Source organism: Salminus brasiliensis, chromosome 18 (assembly GCF_030463535.1).
Source record: "Salminus brasiliensis chromosome 18, fSalBra1.hap2, whole genome shotgun sequence".
Taxonomy (NCBI): Eukaryota; Metazoa; Chordata; class Actinopteri; order Characiformes; family Bryconidae; genus Salminus; species Salminus brasiliensis.
The window spans coordinates 19784814-19802054 of NC_132895.1; the positions used below are offsets into that span (position 1 = coordinate 19784814).

General features: G+C 41.1%; 1 protein-coding gene across 3 annotated transcripts in view; it reads left to right on the forward strand.

Annotated features, from left to right (window-relative positions):
• adamts2a (ADAM metallopeptidase with thrombospondin type 1 motif, 2a) overlaps positions 1-17241 on the forward strand; it is a 76103-nt gene that overhangs the window by 15745 nt on the left and 43117 nt on the right. For 2 of the 3 annotated variants that reach the window (XM_072661483.1, XM_072661484.1), the window contains exon 3: positions 7064-7244. In XM_072661483.1, coding sequence (XP_072517584.1) covers positions 7064-7244 — 181 coding nt within the window. Of the gene's footprint in view, positions 1-6917; positions 6934-7063; positions 7245-17241 lie in introns of those variants that run through there. The other variant, XM_072661485.1, reaches the window with a different exon arrangement.

Genomic DNA, 17241 nt, shown 5'->3' on the forward strand with positions numbered 1-17241 from the left:
CAGTACAAGTCCTTAAGGGCTTGTCATTGAAGCAAATTACTGGGACGTCAGATTTACACCCTAGATCATGACTCGACCTTTGGAGTCTAGTTCCAGACTGCATTCGTTCACCCTAAAGCTTATCATGCTCCCTGACAGACATCCTTTCCCTCTATCTGTTTGGAGAGAAGAATGGGAATTTCTGGAACTGGTTCAGGACATGCTTTGGACAGCCTGAGGAGAAGCAGTAGCTTTGGCCCAACCGCTCTCCAGACTCCGAGCTTGAGATAAGCAGGCTGAAAAAATGTGTAGCGCTGGGATAACACTGCGAAGATGGCTGCTCTCCACACCTCTATCCGCCTGGGCTGTGTCAACTCAGGCCCGATCATGTTTCTTGGGATCAAAGCCCGTCTTCATCCAGGATTTGCTTTTCCTTGAGTAATGTTATTTGATGGAACACTGGCACAATTCACTCCAGCAGTAACATGAACCACTGAAGACTCGCATGACCCACATACAAGCAAAAAAGAATAGGTGGCAATTTAGCAGTTATTTGCCTTTTACGTCATAAATTGGTTTTATAGTGGCTGTAACAAAATAACAGCATCATTTACAACCTCAAATTGCAAGTATATTCAATAATTAAAATATAATTGACTCATAAGATTGATTTGGAAAACACTCCAATTATTTCCATATGCCTGGAGTTGAATTTGATGTGGCCAAAGCTGTAAGATGTGGTTTGAGGAAGACTTTGCTTGAACGTAGAAATAGGCAAACCAACCCGAAGGAATCCAGTAAGTCACTGTGCCTCTCCAGCTCGCACAATAAAACAAATCAGTGCTATCCAATCAATCCCTATGAGACTTTAAACAGTTTGTTTTAACGTAGCATTCCTGCTCCAGGCCAGCACTCATTCCCAATCATGGAGAAATACGGAAAAAACGTCCTCATCTGGAACACAGAGGTCCAGAGCAGTCTGAAAATGGTCCTTGGTGCACGTTTGTCCAAGCTATATTGCTTACGTGATCCGAATTACCTAAGCTTTGGTGTGTTTTAGGCCTGTGTAAGCACTGACTGCATGAGGCAGCAGTGCTGTTAAACCTGAAGCATATTGTTACTTTGTTGGTAGTTGCTAAGTCTCCAAGTTGTGACCTCAGAGATGATGACCTCAGCTACCAGGGTGTGTTGTTCTTCTACTCCAGCTTTATTCGACCGACCTCTTTGACTGTTCTGGTCAAGACACTGTGGCCCATGGACTAGGTGGAAACACAACAATTAATGACAAGGGGTCTGTTGCTATCATTACGGGTTCAAATCGCTAACACTAGTGGCTGGTGTTCACTAAAATGGCTGAAAACTTTTAGTATTCAGTGGTTGAGATCTAAAACAAAGTCATTTAGACAGAATTATGTCATTGTAGAGAAACTTCCTGGCCCTTTTCTCTATAGGAGTAGTGACGGGAACCAAGGGTCTCCCATTTCATTCAGTTTTCAATCCAAAACTAATAGTGAATATGACAAATGACAAAATAGTGACAAATCCAAATCGTGTGTTTCATTTCAGGCCAAAAGGCTTATCTCAAAACTTAACATGTGGCATCCAGGCATTAAACTCTTCAGAATTCTGGTTACACCCCTACACTGAGTTACACCCTTATACTACTACTAGTAATAAAAACAAATAGGAAAAAAATAACAGGCTACCCTCCTAAATACTTCACAGGCTAAATCTGTTAGGAACAAATCAAAGGTAGGAAAATTGGACAGCATCTGTATAATATCCAATACATTTATCACTGATAAAACATGAATGTGTCTCTGCGTGCTCATGGTATGCCAACCAACACTGCTAGATATTTTTTTATATTTCTATGTATTTTATTGGCTGTTGGTAGAACCCATTCAAACTGAAACGCTGTCCAGTTAGCACAACTGGATTATGACCAGAGTTTGTATGACCAGACTCAGGCTGGTCTAAAAGAACTGTTCCAAAAAAAATCTGCAGACTAGGGCCCACCAGTATGAACTTGTCCAGACTGAGAATCAGGGCTAGGATCAGGCTAAAAATTCAAAAAATTCAGGCCAAATGCTGTCACCCCAGCCTTATGATGATTGCCCTAGTTTCCAGTGCCATAACTTAATCTTTCGATTATCAGAACTTTGGGAAGTGTCTTGCTCAGGCATCTTCAGCTGCTGTTCAGGTTCACAATGAGAAATAATCTATTTACAGCCTCTTGTCTGAAACACCTTGAGGCAGCATGCAGGATGGAAAGAGCTGCTGCCATCACTTGGAGCCATCAGAATCTTGCGCAAATTCAAAGTGTGCTAGAAGAGAGCACACTTCACCAACACAACTGACTGAAAGACAGTCAGACATGCAGATATACACACTCACAAACCCAGATACTCAGCGTCAGGGGGCAGTTGTTGTGGTCGTGTTATGGGCCGAGAACGTGGCAGGTGTCCGGCAGGGTAGCGAGGGGACAGTCTCTGTGCTGGCTCCATCTTTACACAGAGCTATTCTCTTTATCTTCCCCAAACATGCTCTCATACACACACAAATACACCCTTTCAAATAGAGTCAGAGATCCATCTGACTTCAAACTCGTGCTCTCCCTCCACCTCAGAGTTGGCAGGAAGTGACTCCTCGACGGAGGCTCAAAGGCTTGCTAAACAGCAGTACGTCTCTCTGATAAAGTGGATTTGGGAAAGTGTTCTGGGGTTTTGGATGGTGCGGCAGGCCCGACTTGTTCTGTTGGTGAGCCTGCATCGTGTTTCGTCATGCTGCTTGACCGTAACAAACGGAACCTTTTACTAATGATTCCACACTTGCGTAAGCGTTTTTACATGCTTGTCTGGAAGCCAAGAGATAGGAACTGGCTGACATTTTTCCATGAGGGGAGAAGGGTCTTGGGGTTCGACTTCAGATTATAGGATTGGCTCCGAAACACTCCAAATGGAAGTAATCAGCACTGATCTTACTTGTGGAATTGTTGCATAAAGTATGCTTACATCAGTTTATATGTTTTCCAGTTGACTGCCAGAATAAATGCTCTCAAAATGGTAACTAGTGTGTCGCTGGAACGATGGCTTTGTTTACATTTGCAGTCGGTTAAAGTTCAGGAAAGGACCAAGATTTTTTTCCGCAGTGTATCTCAACAGTAGGTTGGGATTCAAGTAGGTCTAGGATTCAAATTTGCTGCAAACCTTCAACAGGCCAAAAAGCATTCATCTGCCAAACTATACAGTTATTTATTAATGAAAAGTTAAGAGATGTTGCTTTATTATGCTATTATATCATCAATATCTAATTAAATGGACTTAACATAACAATAACCTTTTTTATCGCAATTATTTCTAGGGCAATATATCATCTCCAAAAAAAACAAACAAACAGTGTGGCATGCCTACTTTTAATAATGAATGCATTTATCTGCCAAGAAATACCAGAATACACTAGAATATTGCATTAATTTCAACATTTTTGTCATAATAACAAAGACATCATTATAGAAACACTGAGAGAGCCTTTTTTAAAAGTAGTGTTAGCTTACCAAATGAAAACCAATAAAACACCAAGCTAACAGTGTTGCACTCTTTTCCCACTCTAGGTCAGAATGTCAAATAGCTTCTTCCTCTCTGCGTTGTCTTAAAATAACGACTCCTGCATCCAAACAGCAGATAAAATGTCTAACAGAAAGTCATTTGAGATTCAGACATGTTTGTACAACTCCCTGCTGGACATATAATGCACTGTTTGGTTAATCTGTATATCACAGCACATAGTGATTAAAGAAGCATTTCATGTGCAGCCTGGTTTTAAAACTATTTTCATCTATATGTGTCACGCAAAAAAAAACTGGTATCTCCAAAATACCAGCTTTACAGAAGGTGGATAAAACCTAATTAACTTTTAGTGGAAGTCATTGGAGCATTTCTATTGGTCCATTCATCATGAAGAAATACAATATAAGTGAAAAATAGAAATACCAAGATTTCAAGTTTTTAGTGCATGCTGTTTTACTGTGAATCTGTGTTGTAGCTGGATTTAGTCCCAATTATTGCATTTTATAAATGTGTGTGTGTTAACTGACACACTGTTGACTTATCATGATTTTATCATTAAAAATAATATGCTTTTATGAGCATGTTCTGGACATTACCAAAAGCATAATTATCACAGCTCAATTGGATGTCATGCAGCAAATTGAAGTTTTAAACTTTTGCATAACTAGTACATTTACTCTGAATGTCAAAATATTTTACTCAAATGTCTTGCTAAGCATTGTGATGCAATATTTTTGCCATATCATCCAGGTTGAGAATGTGTCGGCATCTACGTAAACCATTAATACATATGTTGGCAGAAATATGTAGAGGCAGTGGTTGCTCAGCAGTTAGAGCTCCGGGCTGTTGATGACACGGTTGTTGTGGGTTCGATACTCAGGCTCGGCAAGCTGCCACTGTTGGGCCTTTGAGCAAGGCCTTTCACCCTCTCTGCCCCCTGGGCGCTGGAGTTAGTTGCCCACCGCTCTGGCAGTGTGTGTGCTCACTGCCCTCTAATTCACTAGTGTGTTTTTTTTTTAATGACCATCAGTCTTCAGAACAATGCATTTCTCAAGGTCCACTTCTTGTTAAACATCCACACAATTTAAAGGCAGCAGCCGTTTTCACATAATTCTGTTTATCTGATTTATCGATGATATGTAAATAGCCCGGCAAATTATTAATCAATTGATGAGAAAAGTGGACTATCTAATAAGCCTGCTCAAACCCTTCAAAAAACATTTGACCCTTTTAAACCGTAGAGACAGCTTTGACTTTGTGAGGATAGAAGTGTGTGCTTGGCTTTTCTGTCAGTACTTTCTAGGAAGCTGTGACTGAGTGGGATGGCTACCCCTGAGTACGGCAGTGTTGATGTTCTCCGTAATGAACCCCCCAGGGATGTGGGACAGAGCGAGGGAGAGAGGAAGAGGTAGGGGCAGCTTTCCGCGTAATGTGTCCTGGGAGGTCGAGTTAAACATCTAGCTCAGCGGCCAGAGTTGAGGCTCTCTCTGAGGATAAGGAGGGCAGAGCTTCACTCACCACGCCTTTCTCCTGGCACACTGTAAACTTGAAATGGATGCAATCCAAAAGATGGAATCTGGGGATTGGCCACGACTCTGCAAGCAAGAAATCAGGGTGGCACAATACCGCATTTTAGTTTACGTTTAGTTTAGTTTCTTATTTAGTTTATTTTATTATTATTATAATTTTTTTTTACGTTTTACCCAATTCTCAACTTAACCGCCTCTTTTTGAAACTGCCCCTGATGCAAAGTCACTGGGCAGGGGAGAGACATCTACCCACCTGGAGAGATCTGGGTTGGCTGTGCTCTCTCTGGCTCAGGCTGCTGATGGCAAGCAACAAGACCCATGATTTGCACCAGCAATCCTCGGGTCATAGTGCCAGTCAACTGGAAATGGAGTCTTGCCTGATTTTAATGTTCAGGTAAGCAGATTGTAAGCTCCTGAACATAACACAGGAGCTGTACCTGCTGTGTCTGTGGACTATGGATAGGTCTTAATAACAGGGAAGTGTTTTGTAGGGATGCACTGATACAGGAATACTGTGCCTATGTGGACGTTGAGCCTTTCCATGCACATATCTGTTGATGCCGATGCCAATATACACACATTTATAAACTGTGACTGTTTGAACCGGGAGGGGTGCTCTCCTTAAATAAGGCTGTCCTCACTGGTTCAGAGCATGTTTAATCACTGAAATCTGGAATGCTAGCTGTAGTCGAATGAATTTAGAGGTTGCTCTCGAGGTGGTTGTTAAAATGTGTGAGAAATATGAAGTGTGGCCTGAGAACATGAGATTAGAGCCAATTGCAGACAGAGTTGGCAGCCCTGTGTCTGACCTCAAAATCTACATTTTCATTAGGCTTAAAAAACAAATGACTCTTTCTACTGGTAGTAGTAAAACCTCTCAGCGCTTCACATGTAGCATCACGTAGGAACATTCTGAGAAGGCTTTTTGCACTTCAGCTTATCTCACTTTTTCTGTAATCCCATTGTAATCCCATTGTTATGGCTAGTCCCTGGAGGGGAGTAGGGCCAAAAGTTCAGCTCTGCATTTGAGCTCCATCTCAACGTCCAGCATGTATGGAGGAATATTTGTCTTAAAGTCAGGTCTGAGAAACTTGCGACAACCTGCCCCATCAGAGAGGGGTGCTAATCTGACCATAGGTTAGTGCCCTTTTTGGGGCCTGAAGCTAATTTGCAATGGAATCTCGGAGGAAACGACCCTGTTTTTCATTCCAGGGAAAAAAGCCAAGGTACTGAAAAAGTCATAGATACTATGATGGGTCGCATCTCTGGCCTTCAGTGGATCAGCCCCACAGACCTCCGACTCCCTCTATCTCTATCGCTCTCTCTTTCTCGCATACTGCTTGTTATGCACACGGTGCCTCAGGCACTGGAGCACACCCTGTCATTCAAACAGACAACCTTAACCAGATACAGAGAGAAGTGAACAGGAAACTGTCAGGCATATCGGCCTGCCAGCAGAGTCCGCAGTCAGAAGACACATTTTGAGTATTGATCGCGTTTCACGCTTTGAATTTCCTCTTCCTCTCTTTTGCTTTCGATCTCTTTCGACCTCCCATTCCGTTTCGATTGTGCAAACGCTAGGAGCTCACCTTTGGGTACAAAATGCCAGGTTCTTGGGGAACATGAGCGTGCTTCTGTTTTTGGCCATGGCCAAAAGGGTCACTGGGTTTTTTGGCTTTTTTTTATGTTGTTGTTAATGAGGGCTGCTGCCTCTGCACGTGATTTAGGAGGAGACGGAGTATGGATCGATTGGAGGATCAGGTTGCCCGAGGGTTTCTTCCAAAGCCACTGAAAATATGATATAGTGAGCATACAGAAATAGCTCCTGGAGCTGCTTCTCTTAATGGACTTGACGTGTAAGCTTTTGTAGCTGTCTGTGAATGAAATGTTCACTTTTACCGTTGCTCTGCCTCTTCCTCTGTCTTGCTTTCTTTCTGATCCTCTGTCTCTCCTCATACCTGCTCTCTCACTCTTTCCCTCTCTCAGGCGGGGATGATCCGTGCGGGTCAGGAGGAGTTCTTTATCGAGCCGCTTGAGAAAGCAGGAGGAGGAGGAGGTGACATGACAGGCGAGGAAGAGGGAGGAGACGGACGACATCACATCCTCTACCGCTCCTCCGCCATCAAGAAGCCGACCGCCAGTCACGCGGACGATTTCCCCCCCAGAGGTCAGCACTGCTTCTCTTGCTCCATGACACACAGCAGCAGGGACTCCGCCATCCACATGCATCCTGATGCACAGTGCTACACTGAGGGATAAATGGATAGAAATCATACTGTTGATGCTTATTCCCTCTTAATGTGGCCATTAGCTGAACATTGGCCTGTTGAGTATACCACTGTTTCCAGCTCCTTGCAGATCATGTTGATGTTGCGCTGTCTTGTAATTGGGAGAATAGAATCTCTGTCCTTGCCACTCCTCCAGGCTAGGCACACTGTTACTGCACTATATAGCTTTGGTGGATCGTACACAAGACCTCTCGCGACAACTGTGGAATGTAATACTCAGTAACCCCTGTTTCATTTGTGTAAAATTCTGTTCATTGCTCTACTGCGTCAGTCCGCATACTTCTTTCTCCTCCACTAGTCAGCGAATGCTCACTTACAACTGCCCAAGAGGCGGAGCTCAAAGCACGGAATTACATGTTATATATGCTCTAGCATTTTATAATGCTGCTTTAAGGCAGGTTTATGCTGAACAACGTTCAACACAAGGTTGTAAAAATACCTCAGAGTGGTCCAGTGGACTAAGGTGCTGCTACTATGATCCAAGGATGTCTGGTTCGAATTCTTGGTCATGCTGCTTTGCAATCAGCAGCCGGATACAGAGAGAGCACAGCTGGCCTTGCTATTGGGCATTAGCTGTTTTATCAGAGCTAGGGAGCAATGCTTTTCATGTTGGCTGCCTAGCGTTGTTGCATCACATGTGGCTGGCTTCACATGTGTTGGAGGAGACGTGCTAGCCTTCACCCTTCTAGTGTAGAGCATTGCTAGTGATGGCGGGAGTTCAAACTGGGTAGCAAATGGGTTAAATATTAGAAAAAAAAAAGAATAATTAAAAGAATATCCCTTATCTCAGAAAGGCTTATTACACACTAAGGTGTAAAACTCCATAAGTTGATTAGAGAGGTGAAGCTCTATGGCTTTCCGACCAAAGACAATGAAGTTCAGTCAGTGTCAGAAAGTTCTAGTCCAAAATCTCACAGTGGAACCGTTGCTATGACACACATCTGAAAAGATGCAGATACCTTATATAATACAGAGTGGACAGATGGAGAGGTAAGTAAAAAGTAAAATTTGCTCATCTGGGTTGTCAAAATTAATTTCAAAATTCAAATGTTTGGGAAATTCTATGAACATATGGACATTCAAATAGATGATGAGCCATGCCTAGCCTTTGCCATGCCTAGCATCATTTAAGCCATTTAGTAACACATGATGACTACCAAACACACAGAAGAGCAAATGACTGCTGACCATAAATTAAAGAAAATAATGATTAATTATTAATTTATGCTTGAATTAAGTATTTAAATGTTCTTGTGCTACTCAGCCGCTTGTTCACTTTTAACAGGATTTTAACAACAGGATTTTCTATATCAGTCCCGAGAGTTATTTAACCATGACATTGCAAAACTTGTATATACTGATGATTTTATGAGTCAATAATTAACTATTAGTGTGTATATATATATATATATATATATATGTATATATATATATATATATATATATATATATATATATATATATATGTATATATATATATATATATATATATATATATATATATATATATATATATGTATATATATATATATATATATATATATATATATATATATACATATATATATATATAAATGCGTTTCAAAGGTTGGAGAGCTGGAAAGCTGGAAAATGTCCATTCTGTTCTGTACTGAGACACATTCGGTATTACAGCCACAAACAAGATTTTGCCAGTATTTTTCTGGTATCCTATAGTCAACAAAATTACCACATAGATGCATAGATATTTACAGCACATTTTACGCCCTTGAAATGTGAAATGGGGGTGTACTGTTGTACTCCTGAAACCCGCCCCATACTAGATCTGTCAGAAAACACATTGTTACAGTTTCGGTTAATTCATGTTTTGTTCATATTTACTTAAGATAAGCTGTTCAGCCACTGAAAGAATGCGGATTATGGATGTACCAGCAACCAGTTTACATACATTCTAATATGGTTTATTCATTGTAACATATGTAAAAAGTACTGAGACACTAAAGTCTGCAGCAATTTCAGATTTTCTCTATTATAACATGACCAAGGCATTAAAAAGGCATTTTTAACTTCCTTTTTGTGCTTTAATCAAGCACCGTCATTAGATAGTGGACTACACTGTCTTTGCTTCTTTTCTTAATCACTGTCAGATCCTTTTAAAGCTTTAAATGCTAATGTCTGATAACAGTCAGACAGGTTCTTAGTTAAATCAGACACAATTGGGTTTGATTTCCTGAATTAACTTAGCAGCTTATCCCAACCTTTATGATGTACTTACAGAACGGATCAGGATCTTGAAACCTGGTTCAGTTTAGTGTGGGCCTCCCTCTAGTCTCTGGAGCGATCTCACTTCGCTTCTGCAAGCTTTTCTATACGTACATTCTCTGCTCTCTTTCTTTCTCTTTCTTTCTCTCTCTTCTTTTCCTTCTTCCTCTCCCTTGTGCAGCTGTGTGGGAGAGGTGTGAGCAGAGGGCAGGCTGGATGAAGTCATAAACTTCTCTAAGAGGGATTCACATGTCACTCAGCCTCTAGCCCGCTGGGTGCAGCCAGGGGGACACGGGTAGACTTGGTTTGCGTCAGAGTCGCTTCACATTTGCCTCCAGTCCTTCTGGGTCGTTGGACTTCGAAGGGATGTGACAGATTGAAAGCAGGGCTACTGGAGTGGATAGTGGACACTAGGGGGTTTAAGAAAATGTTGATATATTAAAGTATTGTAATATTATGTTTTGCAGTACTGTATCGATTCTCAAAACCACAGTATGAATTTTTAATGAATAGTTTACATGCAAAGATTGGTGTCAGACAGTGGCCCATTTTGTGTTGTGTTTAAACCATGACCCCTAGATAGCAGTGTTGTACTCTGTCTTCAGGTCACATCGTTCTGATTGCATGAGAGGAGACTAGTCTTTTACTCACGATGGTGTGATTTTTACACCATGACAAAATTAGATTTTTTTTAAATTGTGGTATGTCGCCTTACTTGCAGCATCGCAACATGTTGCACTATATATTGAATCTGTATCAGGATATTTAAGTATTTCTGATTCTGATTCTGATCAGAAATAGCTACTATATAGTGGCACGTTGTACGCTCTTAAAAAAGATTTCCTCCAGGTTTCTTTAGTAAATGTAATGGTTCTAAATAGAACCTAAGTTCTATATTAAAAAAGAAACACTTCGGATGCCTGAATTCACCTGCACCGGCCATGCAGGATAATGATCAGGTGAACGGCATAAAAGGGCATGTCCAGTCATTCATGGGAGAGGGAGACCAACACAGGGAGAGCACGGACTGAGCTGCCAAAACACATACCAAAGTATTCATGTGTGTAGAGGCTGTTAGAGTCCTGGTTGGGCTTTTATATTTTGTTAAGTTTTCGTTTGGGTGTGGTGGAGGGTGCGTTTGTGTCACTTGAGCCCTATGTTGGTGTCGTCTCTGAGCCCTGCTGCCAATCGAGCCGTGGTGGTCACGCCCCTTTCCCCAGGGGTCGTGTCACAATATATACAGCAAACATTTCAGTGGAGAGCCCTCCAAGTGTTTTGGGCTGTAGGGTTCCCGTATACCTTCATCAGACCATCACTGCTCCATACATTTATTTAAAATAAATAAAAATTCTAATTAGTATTATAGTTAAACTCAATATACATTTTTCTTGTCAGATACAGCCAACTGAGCTCTCCCATTGGTTTAATTCTTCAAGACATGGACTGAGGGCTTCACATGTTAGATTAACTACCAACACAATTGGTAAGTGACAGAGAAATCAACCATTGATTTCCAATGGATAGAACCAGTTTTGCCATGATACATCACTGGCTGTGAATGCGAGCAGTAGTCTGACCAGGGTTCAGTCATGTTGTTAGAAATGGAAAACAACGACTGAATTACTGTAAAACTTTAACATACAAGGTAAACTATAAGTTATATATGTAAAAGTTTCTGATATAACATTTACGGGGCTACGAAGGTCCCATTCCTCAGCCACATACTTCATCAGGGCCGTCCATTTCGAAAGAACTAAGAAGATTCTTAAAATGTGTCGTTTTTTTCTGAGGTTGCACAGGTTCAGTCCTCCTCTGCTTTACCTAGCAACGACCACTGACAGAATGTCTTTTACAAGCTGCAGATGTCTGTGTTTAGTCTAGAATAGCTCAAACGTCTTCATATGCATTAGCATTAGCTTAAAACTAGCATAGTGTTAGAAACTATATCATCATTGTAGTAATGATGAGTTTAGATGAGTTGAGATGTAGTTCTAATAGATATGGTTCACCACCTGAGAAATGTTATAAACTGAATTTCCTGTGTATTTAATGTTCTACCTAGAGAGGCCATGATACCACTTTGTCTTTTCTGATCTTGGGTAACAGCTGATCTGACTTTTCTTTAAAAAAATACAGAATTTTAAAAAGGTGCCCCCACCACCTTCAGTAATGGAAACAGGGCACCAAATATTATTTGGGTGGTGGACCATCCTCAACTAAGTAGGGACACTGAATTACATTGTAGCTGCATGCTAGCATGTCTGATGCTGGTATGAGTGTATCAGACAACCTTGCTGGATGTAACATGTACAAAATGCTACTAAAAATAGTGTAAGCCAGTTAGGAAGACTTTAATTTGACCTTATCTTGAACTTTGTGCGATAATTATGACAATTGTTATAGAGACATCCAGAGACATCCAGTTCCAGGATGTAGAGGTTTTGACGTTTGGAGGTTTAGCTGTTTAATTAGAGCCATATCTTCTCTCCCAGAGGGCGGCTTTTAGGGTAATTGTTCACACCTGTTGCTTGAAGTCGGACGCCATGGCATTTTGAATTTCCTTCAGATCATTAAATGCTGTTTTGCAATGATTCACATGAACTGATTTTGGATCCACTGATCTTAAACCAAGACTGTAGCTCTGCTGAACGTATAGCAGCGCATGCGTGTCAGTGTGGTCCTTGTGTGCGCTGCAACATCTGCAACCAGGCAGAGCAGACATAACATTGCCCAAGACTAACAATAACAAAGCAACTGGCTGAGTGCAGAGGGCTTCAGCACAGAGACCCGGCTTGGAGAAGTGTGTGTGGCAGTACTGACTGGAGCGTGTATCTGTGTGTTTTTCTCCATAGATGCAAGCATGGTTGTGAATGTGTATACATTGCATGCAAGGATATGTGTGCATGCAAGTTTTTGGATGTGAGTGAGTTTGTGTGAAGGGGTTCGGGAGAAGTTATTAAGCATGCTAATGGTATCATGCTCAAATCTGGCTGATAAAGCTGGTTTATGAAAGTGATGGATCTGTAGCCCATTTGCTAAGTTAAAGAGCAGAGCCATCAAGGACCACACATTACAGCTGCTCTTCTGACTAACTGCTGCCTAACTGATGAAAAAACTTGTGTTGGTGTTGGAGTGACAGCAGGTTGTGTTGAATTGCAGTGGGTTGTGTCATTCTTGGACTCATAGCCGACTAGCTAGTCTTAGGATTTAGCTAACAGGCTAAACACAAAAAACCACAGCACAGACCGTTTTCCAGCTAACGTAGGTGCAAATGACATACGTTTAGAGGATAAAGGCTAATATTCGAGAGCACAGAGTCTGTCAAACGCTGACTGAAGACCCAACTCTTCCAAGATTACTTGGGCAAAGTGTAGTGTCAAGTATTGTGGTCCACAGGTGGAGGCAGACTCGCGTACTCATTTGGTAGACCCATCCCCTTCCCACAGACCAAGCGTGTCTTAGACCGCCTTCACTGAGTTTACAGCACAGCCAGAAGGACCAGAAGCAAAGTGGGTTTTTACACTAGATGCACAATTTGTCCAGTAAGCACACTGCTTCAAGAGTAGACAAATCAAAGCTGCTACGATCCAGTTTAACCCCCAGACTACTGCTGCGATGAGAGTCAGCACGCACCAGTGACGATTAAAGAAAGAAAAAAAAACATGTTTTAAATGGTATTTGGGCTCAGTCCTGACCAGAAGATAAATTTGGCGCTTGGCAAAGCCGAGCACAATACTACTTTCATTCTAGCACACGGTTACCTGGCTGGCTGACAACTAATTTGTTACATCTGCCATTCTATGCTAACATCAGACAGACATACCAAAAAAACTGCAAAGATCTTTGTACAGGCGGTCACAAACAACGCAACACCACATGATGATTAATAGTATGATTAACTGGCTAGTTGCCTGACAGCTTGACTACGACTCAGCCACTTCATTGAACAGAAAGGTCCAGCAGACGGTCTGTTCCAGCCAAGGCAGTCAGTCAGTTCATTCCTGAGTGTAACTCTGCCAATATTAGCAGAGGGATAACTAACTGTTAAAATTAGACACTGGAGACGGAAAGACAGTTGGAAGGGGAAAAATGAGATCGGGGAAATGGGCTGTTTTGTCATTGAAACATATGGGGATGTGCAGAGCTACACGTCAAACGTGCAACCAGCCAGCAGAGGCACTAGACCTGTGGTAGCTTCACTTTTGAGAGACATTGCACTCTCTATGCTCTGTGCAATCATTGCTTTAACCAGTGTAATGCGTCCTTGGGAACCATGATGATGGGATTAGAGGGAGCTTAGTGTATAGATATAATTGGTAAATGTTATCGGATATGTGTTCATCTCTGACTGCGACTGTTTTTAGGGAAGTTTAGCAGACTGGGTTGGTTTTGATTGCACTTCCTTTTATTTGAAGTAATTAAAATAGTTCACAAAAAAAACAGCTACTGTGGGGCTTTTGTGTTCTCACCTATTTTCAGGGTGTGACATCACCAATTAGTGAGCTCCCACAGTGCCCCGCCCTGTGGCCATCTTAAATGTGCATGGGTGTACTATGGAGATATATATATATATATATATATATATATAGAGAGAGAGAGAGAGAGAGAGAATTTGTGTACCTTTCAGCATGAAGTCTGTGTGTGTATAAAGGCTGAAGCTCATATTGAAATCCAGCAGAGACATGTTGCAGCCAAGCCTGGACTCAGGCAGCCAGTGTCTACGTGGCAGACTTGATGGGATTTTAAGCTCCACTTGGCAGACATGAAAAGGGCAAAACTCAGAGTTACTGTAAAACTTGCGCAGGGAAAGAGCGAGGCCTAGGAGAGCAGTGACAAGTCAAGCTTTAAAAATGCCTTTTGTGTTCTGCCTACACATGGCCATTATAAGCTAAACTAAAGGCGAACCACAGAGACTTTCTTTGTCTCTGTCTTAAATTTGTGGGCCTGAGCTGTTTGTCAAGTATTTATCTTCCGAAGATACTTGTTTACAGCCACGACCTTGAGTCACTCCTAGACACTTGGACGCACTTGCAGTGGTAACTCAGTCATACAGAGTGATATTCAATCATTTGAAAAGACTGAATGCTGAATATGTGTAATTTGCGAGTGCCTACATAATTAAAGGAATAGTTTGGTGAAGCTGTCCCCCGGCAGAACTGATCTGATGGTGGGCAGCTCCATCAGATCAGTAACCGGAGCCACTTTTACCACAGCACAGTATGTGGTATCATCCTGTGCATTGTAGGCCAGTTTGAAAGCACAATCGCACTACAAAGTAGGACATTACCATATGCATATTTTTACATAAGATTTATCTATGTAATTTTACTAAATTGTCAGTTTTATAGCCTTGTTTTTGCAGCTTTTAGATAGATTTTTAAGAACATAAATAAGAATTTTGGCATGCATTTACCCGTATATGAAATTGGTGACAGTCTAAATCTAATGTCTGTTAGCAACATTAGCATAGAATCTTGCATTATAAACAAAAGAAACATATATATCAGCTATCAAGCATATTGTCTGAATGACTTCATTTGGTAGGGTAAGCCAGGGAATCATGTTAGTTTTTTTTAGAATTTACATTTTAGCATTCATTATGATCTGGACTTTTAAAGATCTTACTATAAGATACTAATATTAAGATACTAATATTATTTGTTCCAAAACTGAATAATAGTGCTGACTTACAGAATCATAAAAAAGCCCTTTTTCACCAAGCCTGTAACCTGAGAAAGAGGGACTATCCTCTGCGGCACTGAATCATCACTGCATCTGCTTCTGTTTTTTCTCTCTTAGCATCTCACTTTTAGCGTTTTATTGAGCATTGAGACTCAGTGGAGAATTCAGCCTTTGTTTTTGTGAACCGTTCGCCTCATGTGGTCCCCCTGGCAGGAATTTCGGAGGTCTGTATATCAATAGTGTAGATAAAATACATGAAACTTGCAGGAGACTATGTTGAAATATGAGGCGGGTGACCTTGCACACACATTTAGGCTATTGCTTAAAACATTAGTCTAATTTTTGCCTGGCTTGTCACCTTGAGTTTGAGCAGAGCAGCTTTTCTGCATCTGTGGACGTCTCTCCACACCTCAGTCAGCCCAACATTTCAGCCTTAACCCACCCACCCACACACACACACACACACACACACCTAGGAATATCTAATGCAGCCTAATGCTCAGAGCTAGATCATATCTGTCATTTGTGCAGGAATCAGCTGTGGATTTCGGGGCTTCGACGGCACAGAGGGAATCTTGCTGATAATTAATTATTATAACCACACATATGTGATCATTACATAAACCTTTAAATGTAATTACATAGCAAATTTAATGCGTTGCTTTCTGTAGTTTGCTTTATAGGTAGCCTTTATCTAATTATCACTATAATCTCCAAGGGTTTGCAATGTTATGTCAGAAGCTAGATAGTAGTGGAGCTTATTCATTGCCGTTTGAAGCTTGAAATAGACATTGAAGCAGCATATTATGTAACCAATATATTATATAACTATATGAAATCATATTATCACATATAACAACATAGTCTCACAACTCCAATCATCATGTATCCCCTTGTATGTTATATAAGTTCTCTATAAATATACATGTTATATTTGCAATGTGGTTATTGGTATCGTGGCCTATTATCACAAAGAATAGACTTCTTACTAAAAAGATATTGCAAAGGTGTAGACTGGTAATTGACTAGTAGCTAAAAGTTTATCAAAGTCGGCTCATTGGCTGTGTGTCATTTAAAATGATCTGATTAGATTATGCATAAAGAAATGCTATGCCTTGCCTTTCTGGCCAGCATATAAGCAGTTCAGTTGAAGAGTTGAGAGTTTTCTTGCCCACAATTTATTTTAACTCCTGTTTATTCATGACATTTTGTATTAATAGACCTTTTTATGGCATCCCCCTGCTATGTAGGCATCAGTTAGCTTCATTTTCAGATCCTCAGCCAGCTGCTTAGTGGGGACAATGGATGTTGAGTGAGCAAGTTTGAAGAGTCTGAGAATTTATTATACTCTGGAATTGCCATCAGCTGACATTTCCTGTTGACGTTTCTTGACCTGTCCAACTAGTGTTAGCAAAGTTGATTGAGTTGTAAGTAAAAAGAGTTATAACTGGAAGTGTGTTCACATGTTTGCATATGCTACAATTACTGTTATATATACTGTATATATTAGGAAGCAAGTGAACAGTCAGTTCTTGAAGGTGATGTGTTGGAAGCAGGAAACATGTGCAAGTGTAAGAACCCTGAGCAACTTTGACAAAGGCCAGATTATAATGGCTAGAGGACTGGATCATACCATCTCCAAAACTTCAGGCACACAGGTCCTGTGTGGTGTTCCTAGTATGCAGTGGTTAGTACCTACGAAAAGTTATTCAAAGAAGAACAACTCGTGAACCAGTGACAGGGTCATGGGTGCCATGTGATCCATGGAGGCCCCACCTCACAACTTACAGGACTTTGCAGGATGTTTTGCAAACGTCTTGGTGCCAGATACCACAGGACGCGTTCAGAGGTCTTCTGGAGCTGTTTTGGCTGCACAGGCAGGACCTCCACAATATTAGACAGGTAGTTTTAATGCTATGGCTAAGTGGTGTATAACAAAATATGTATTTGGCC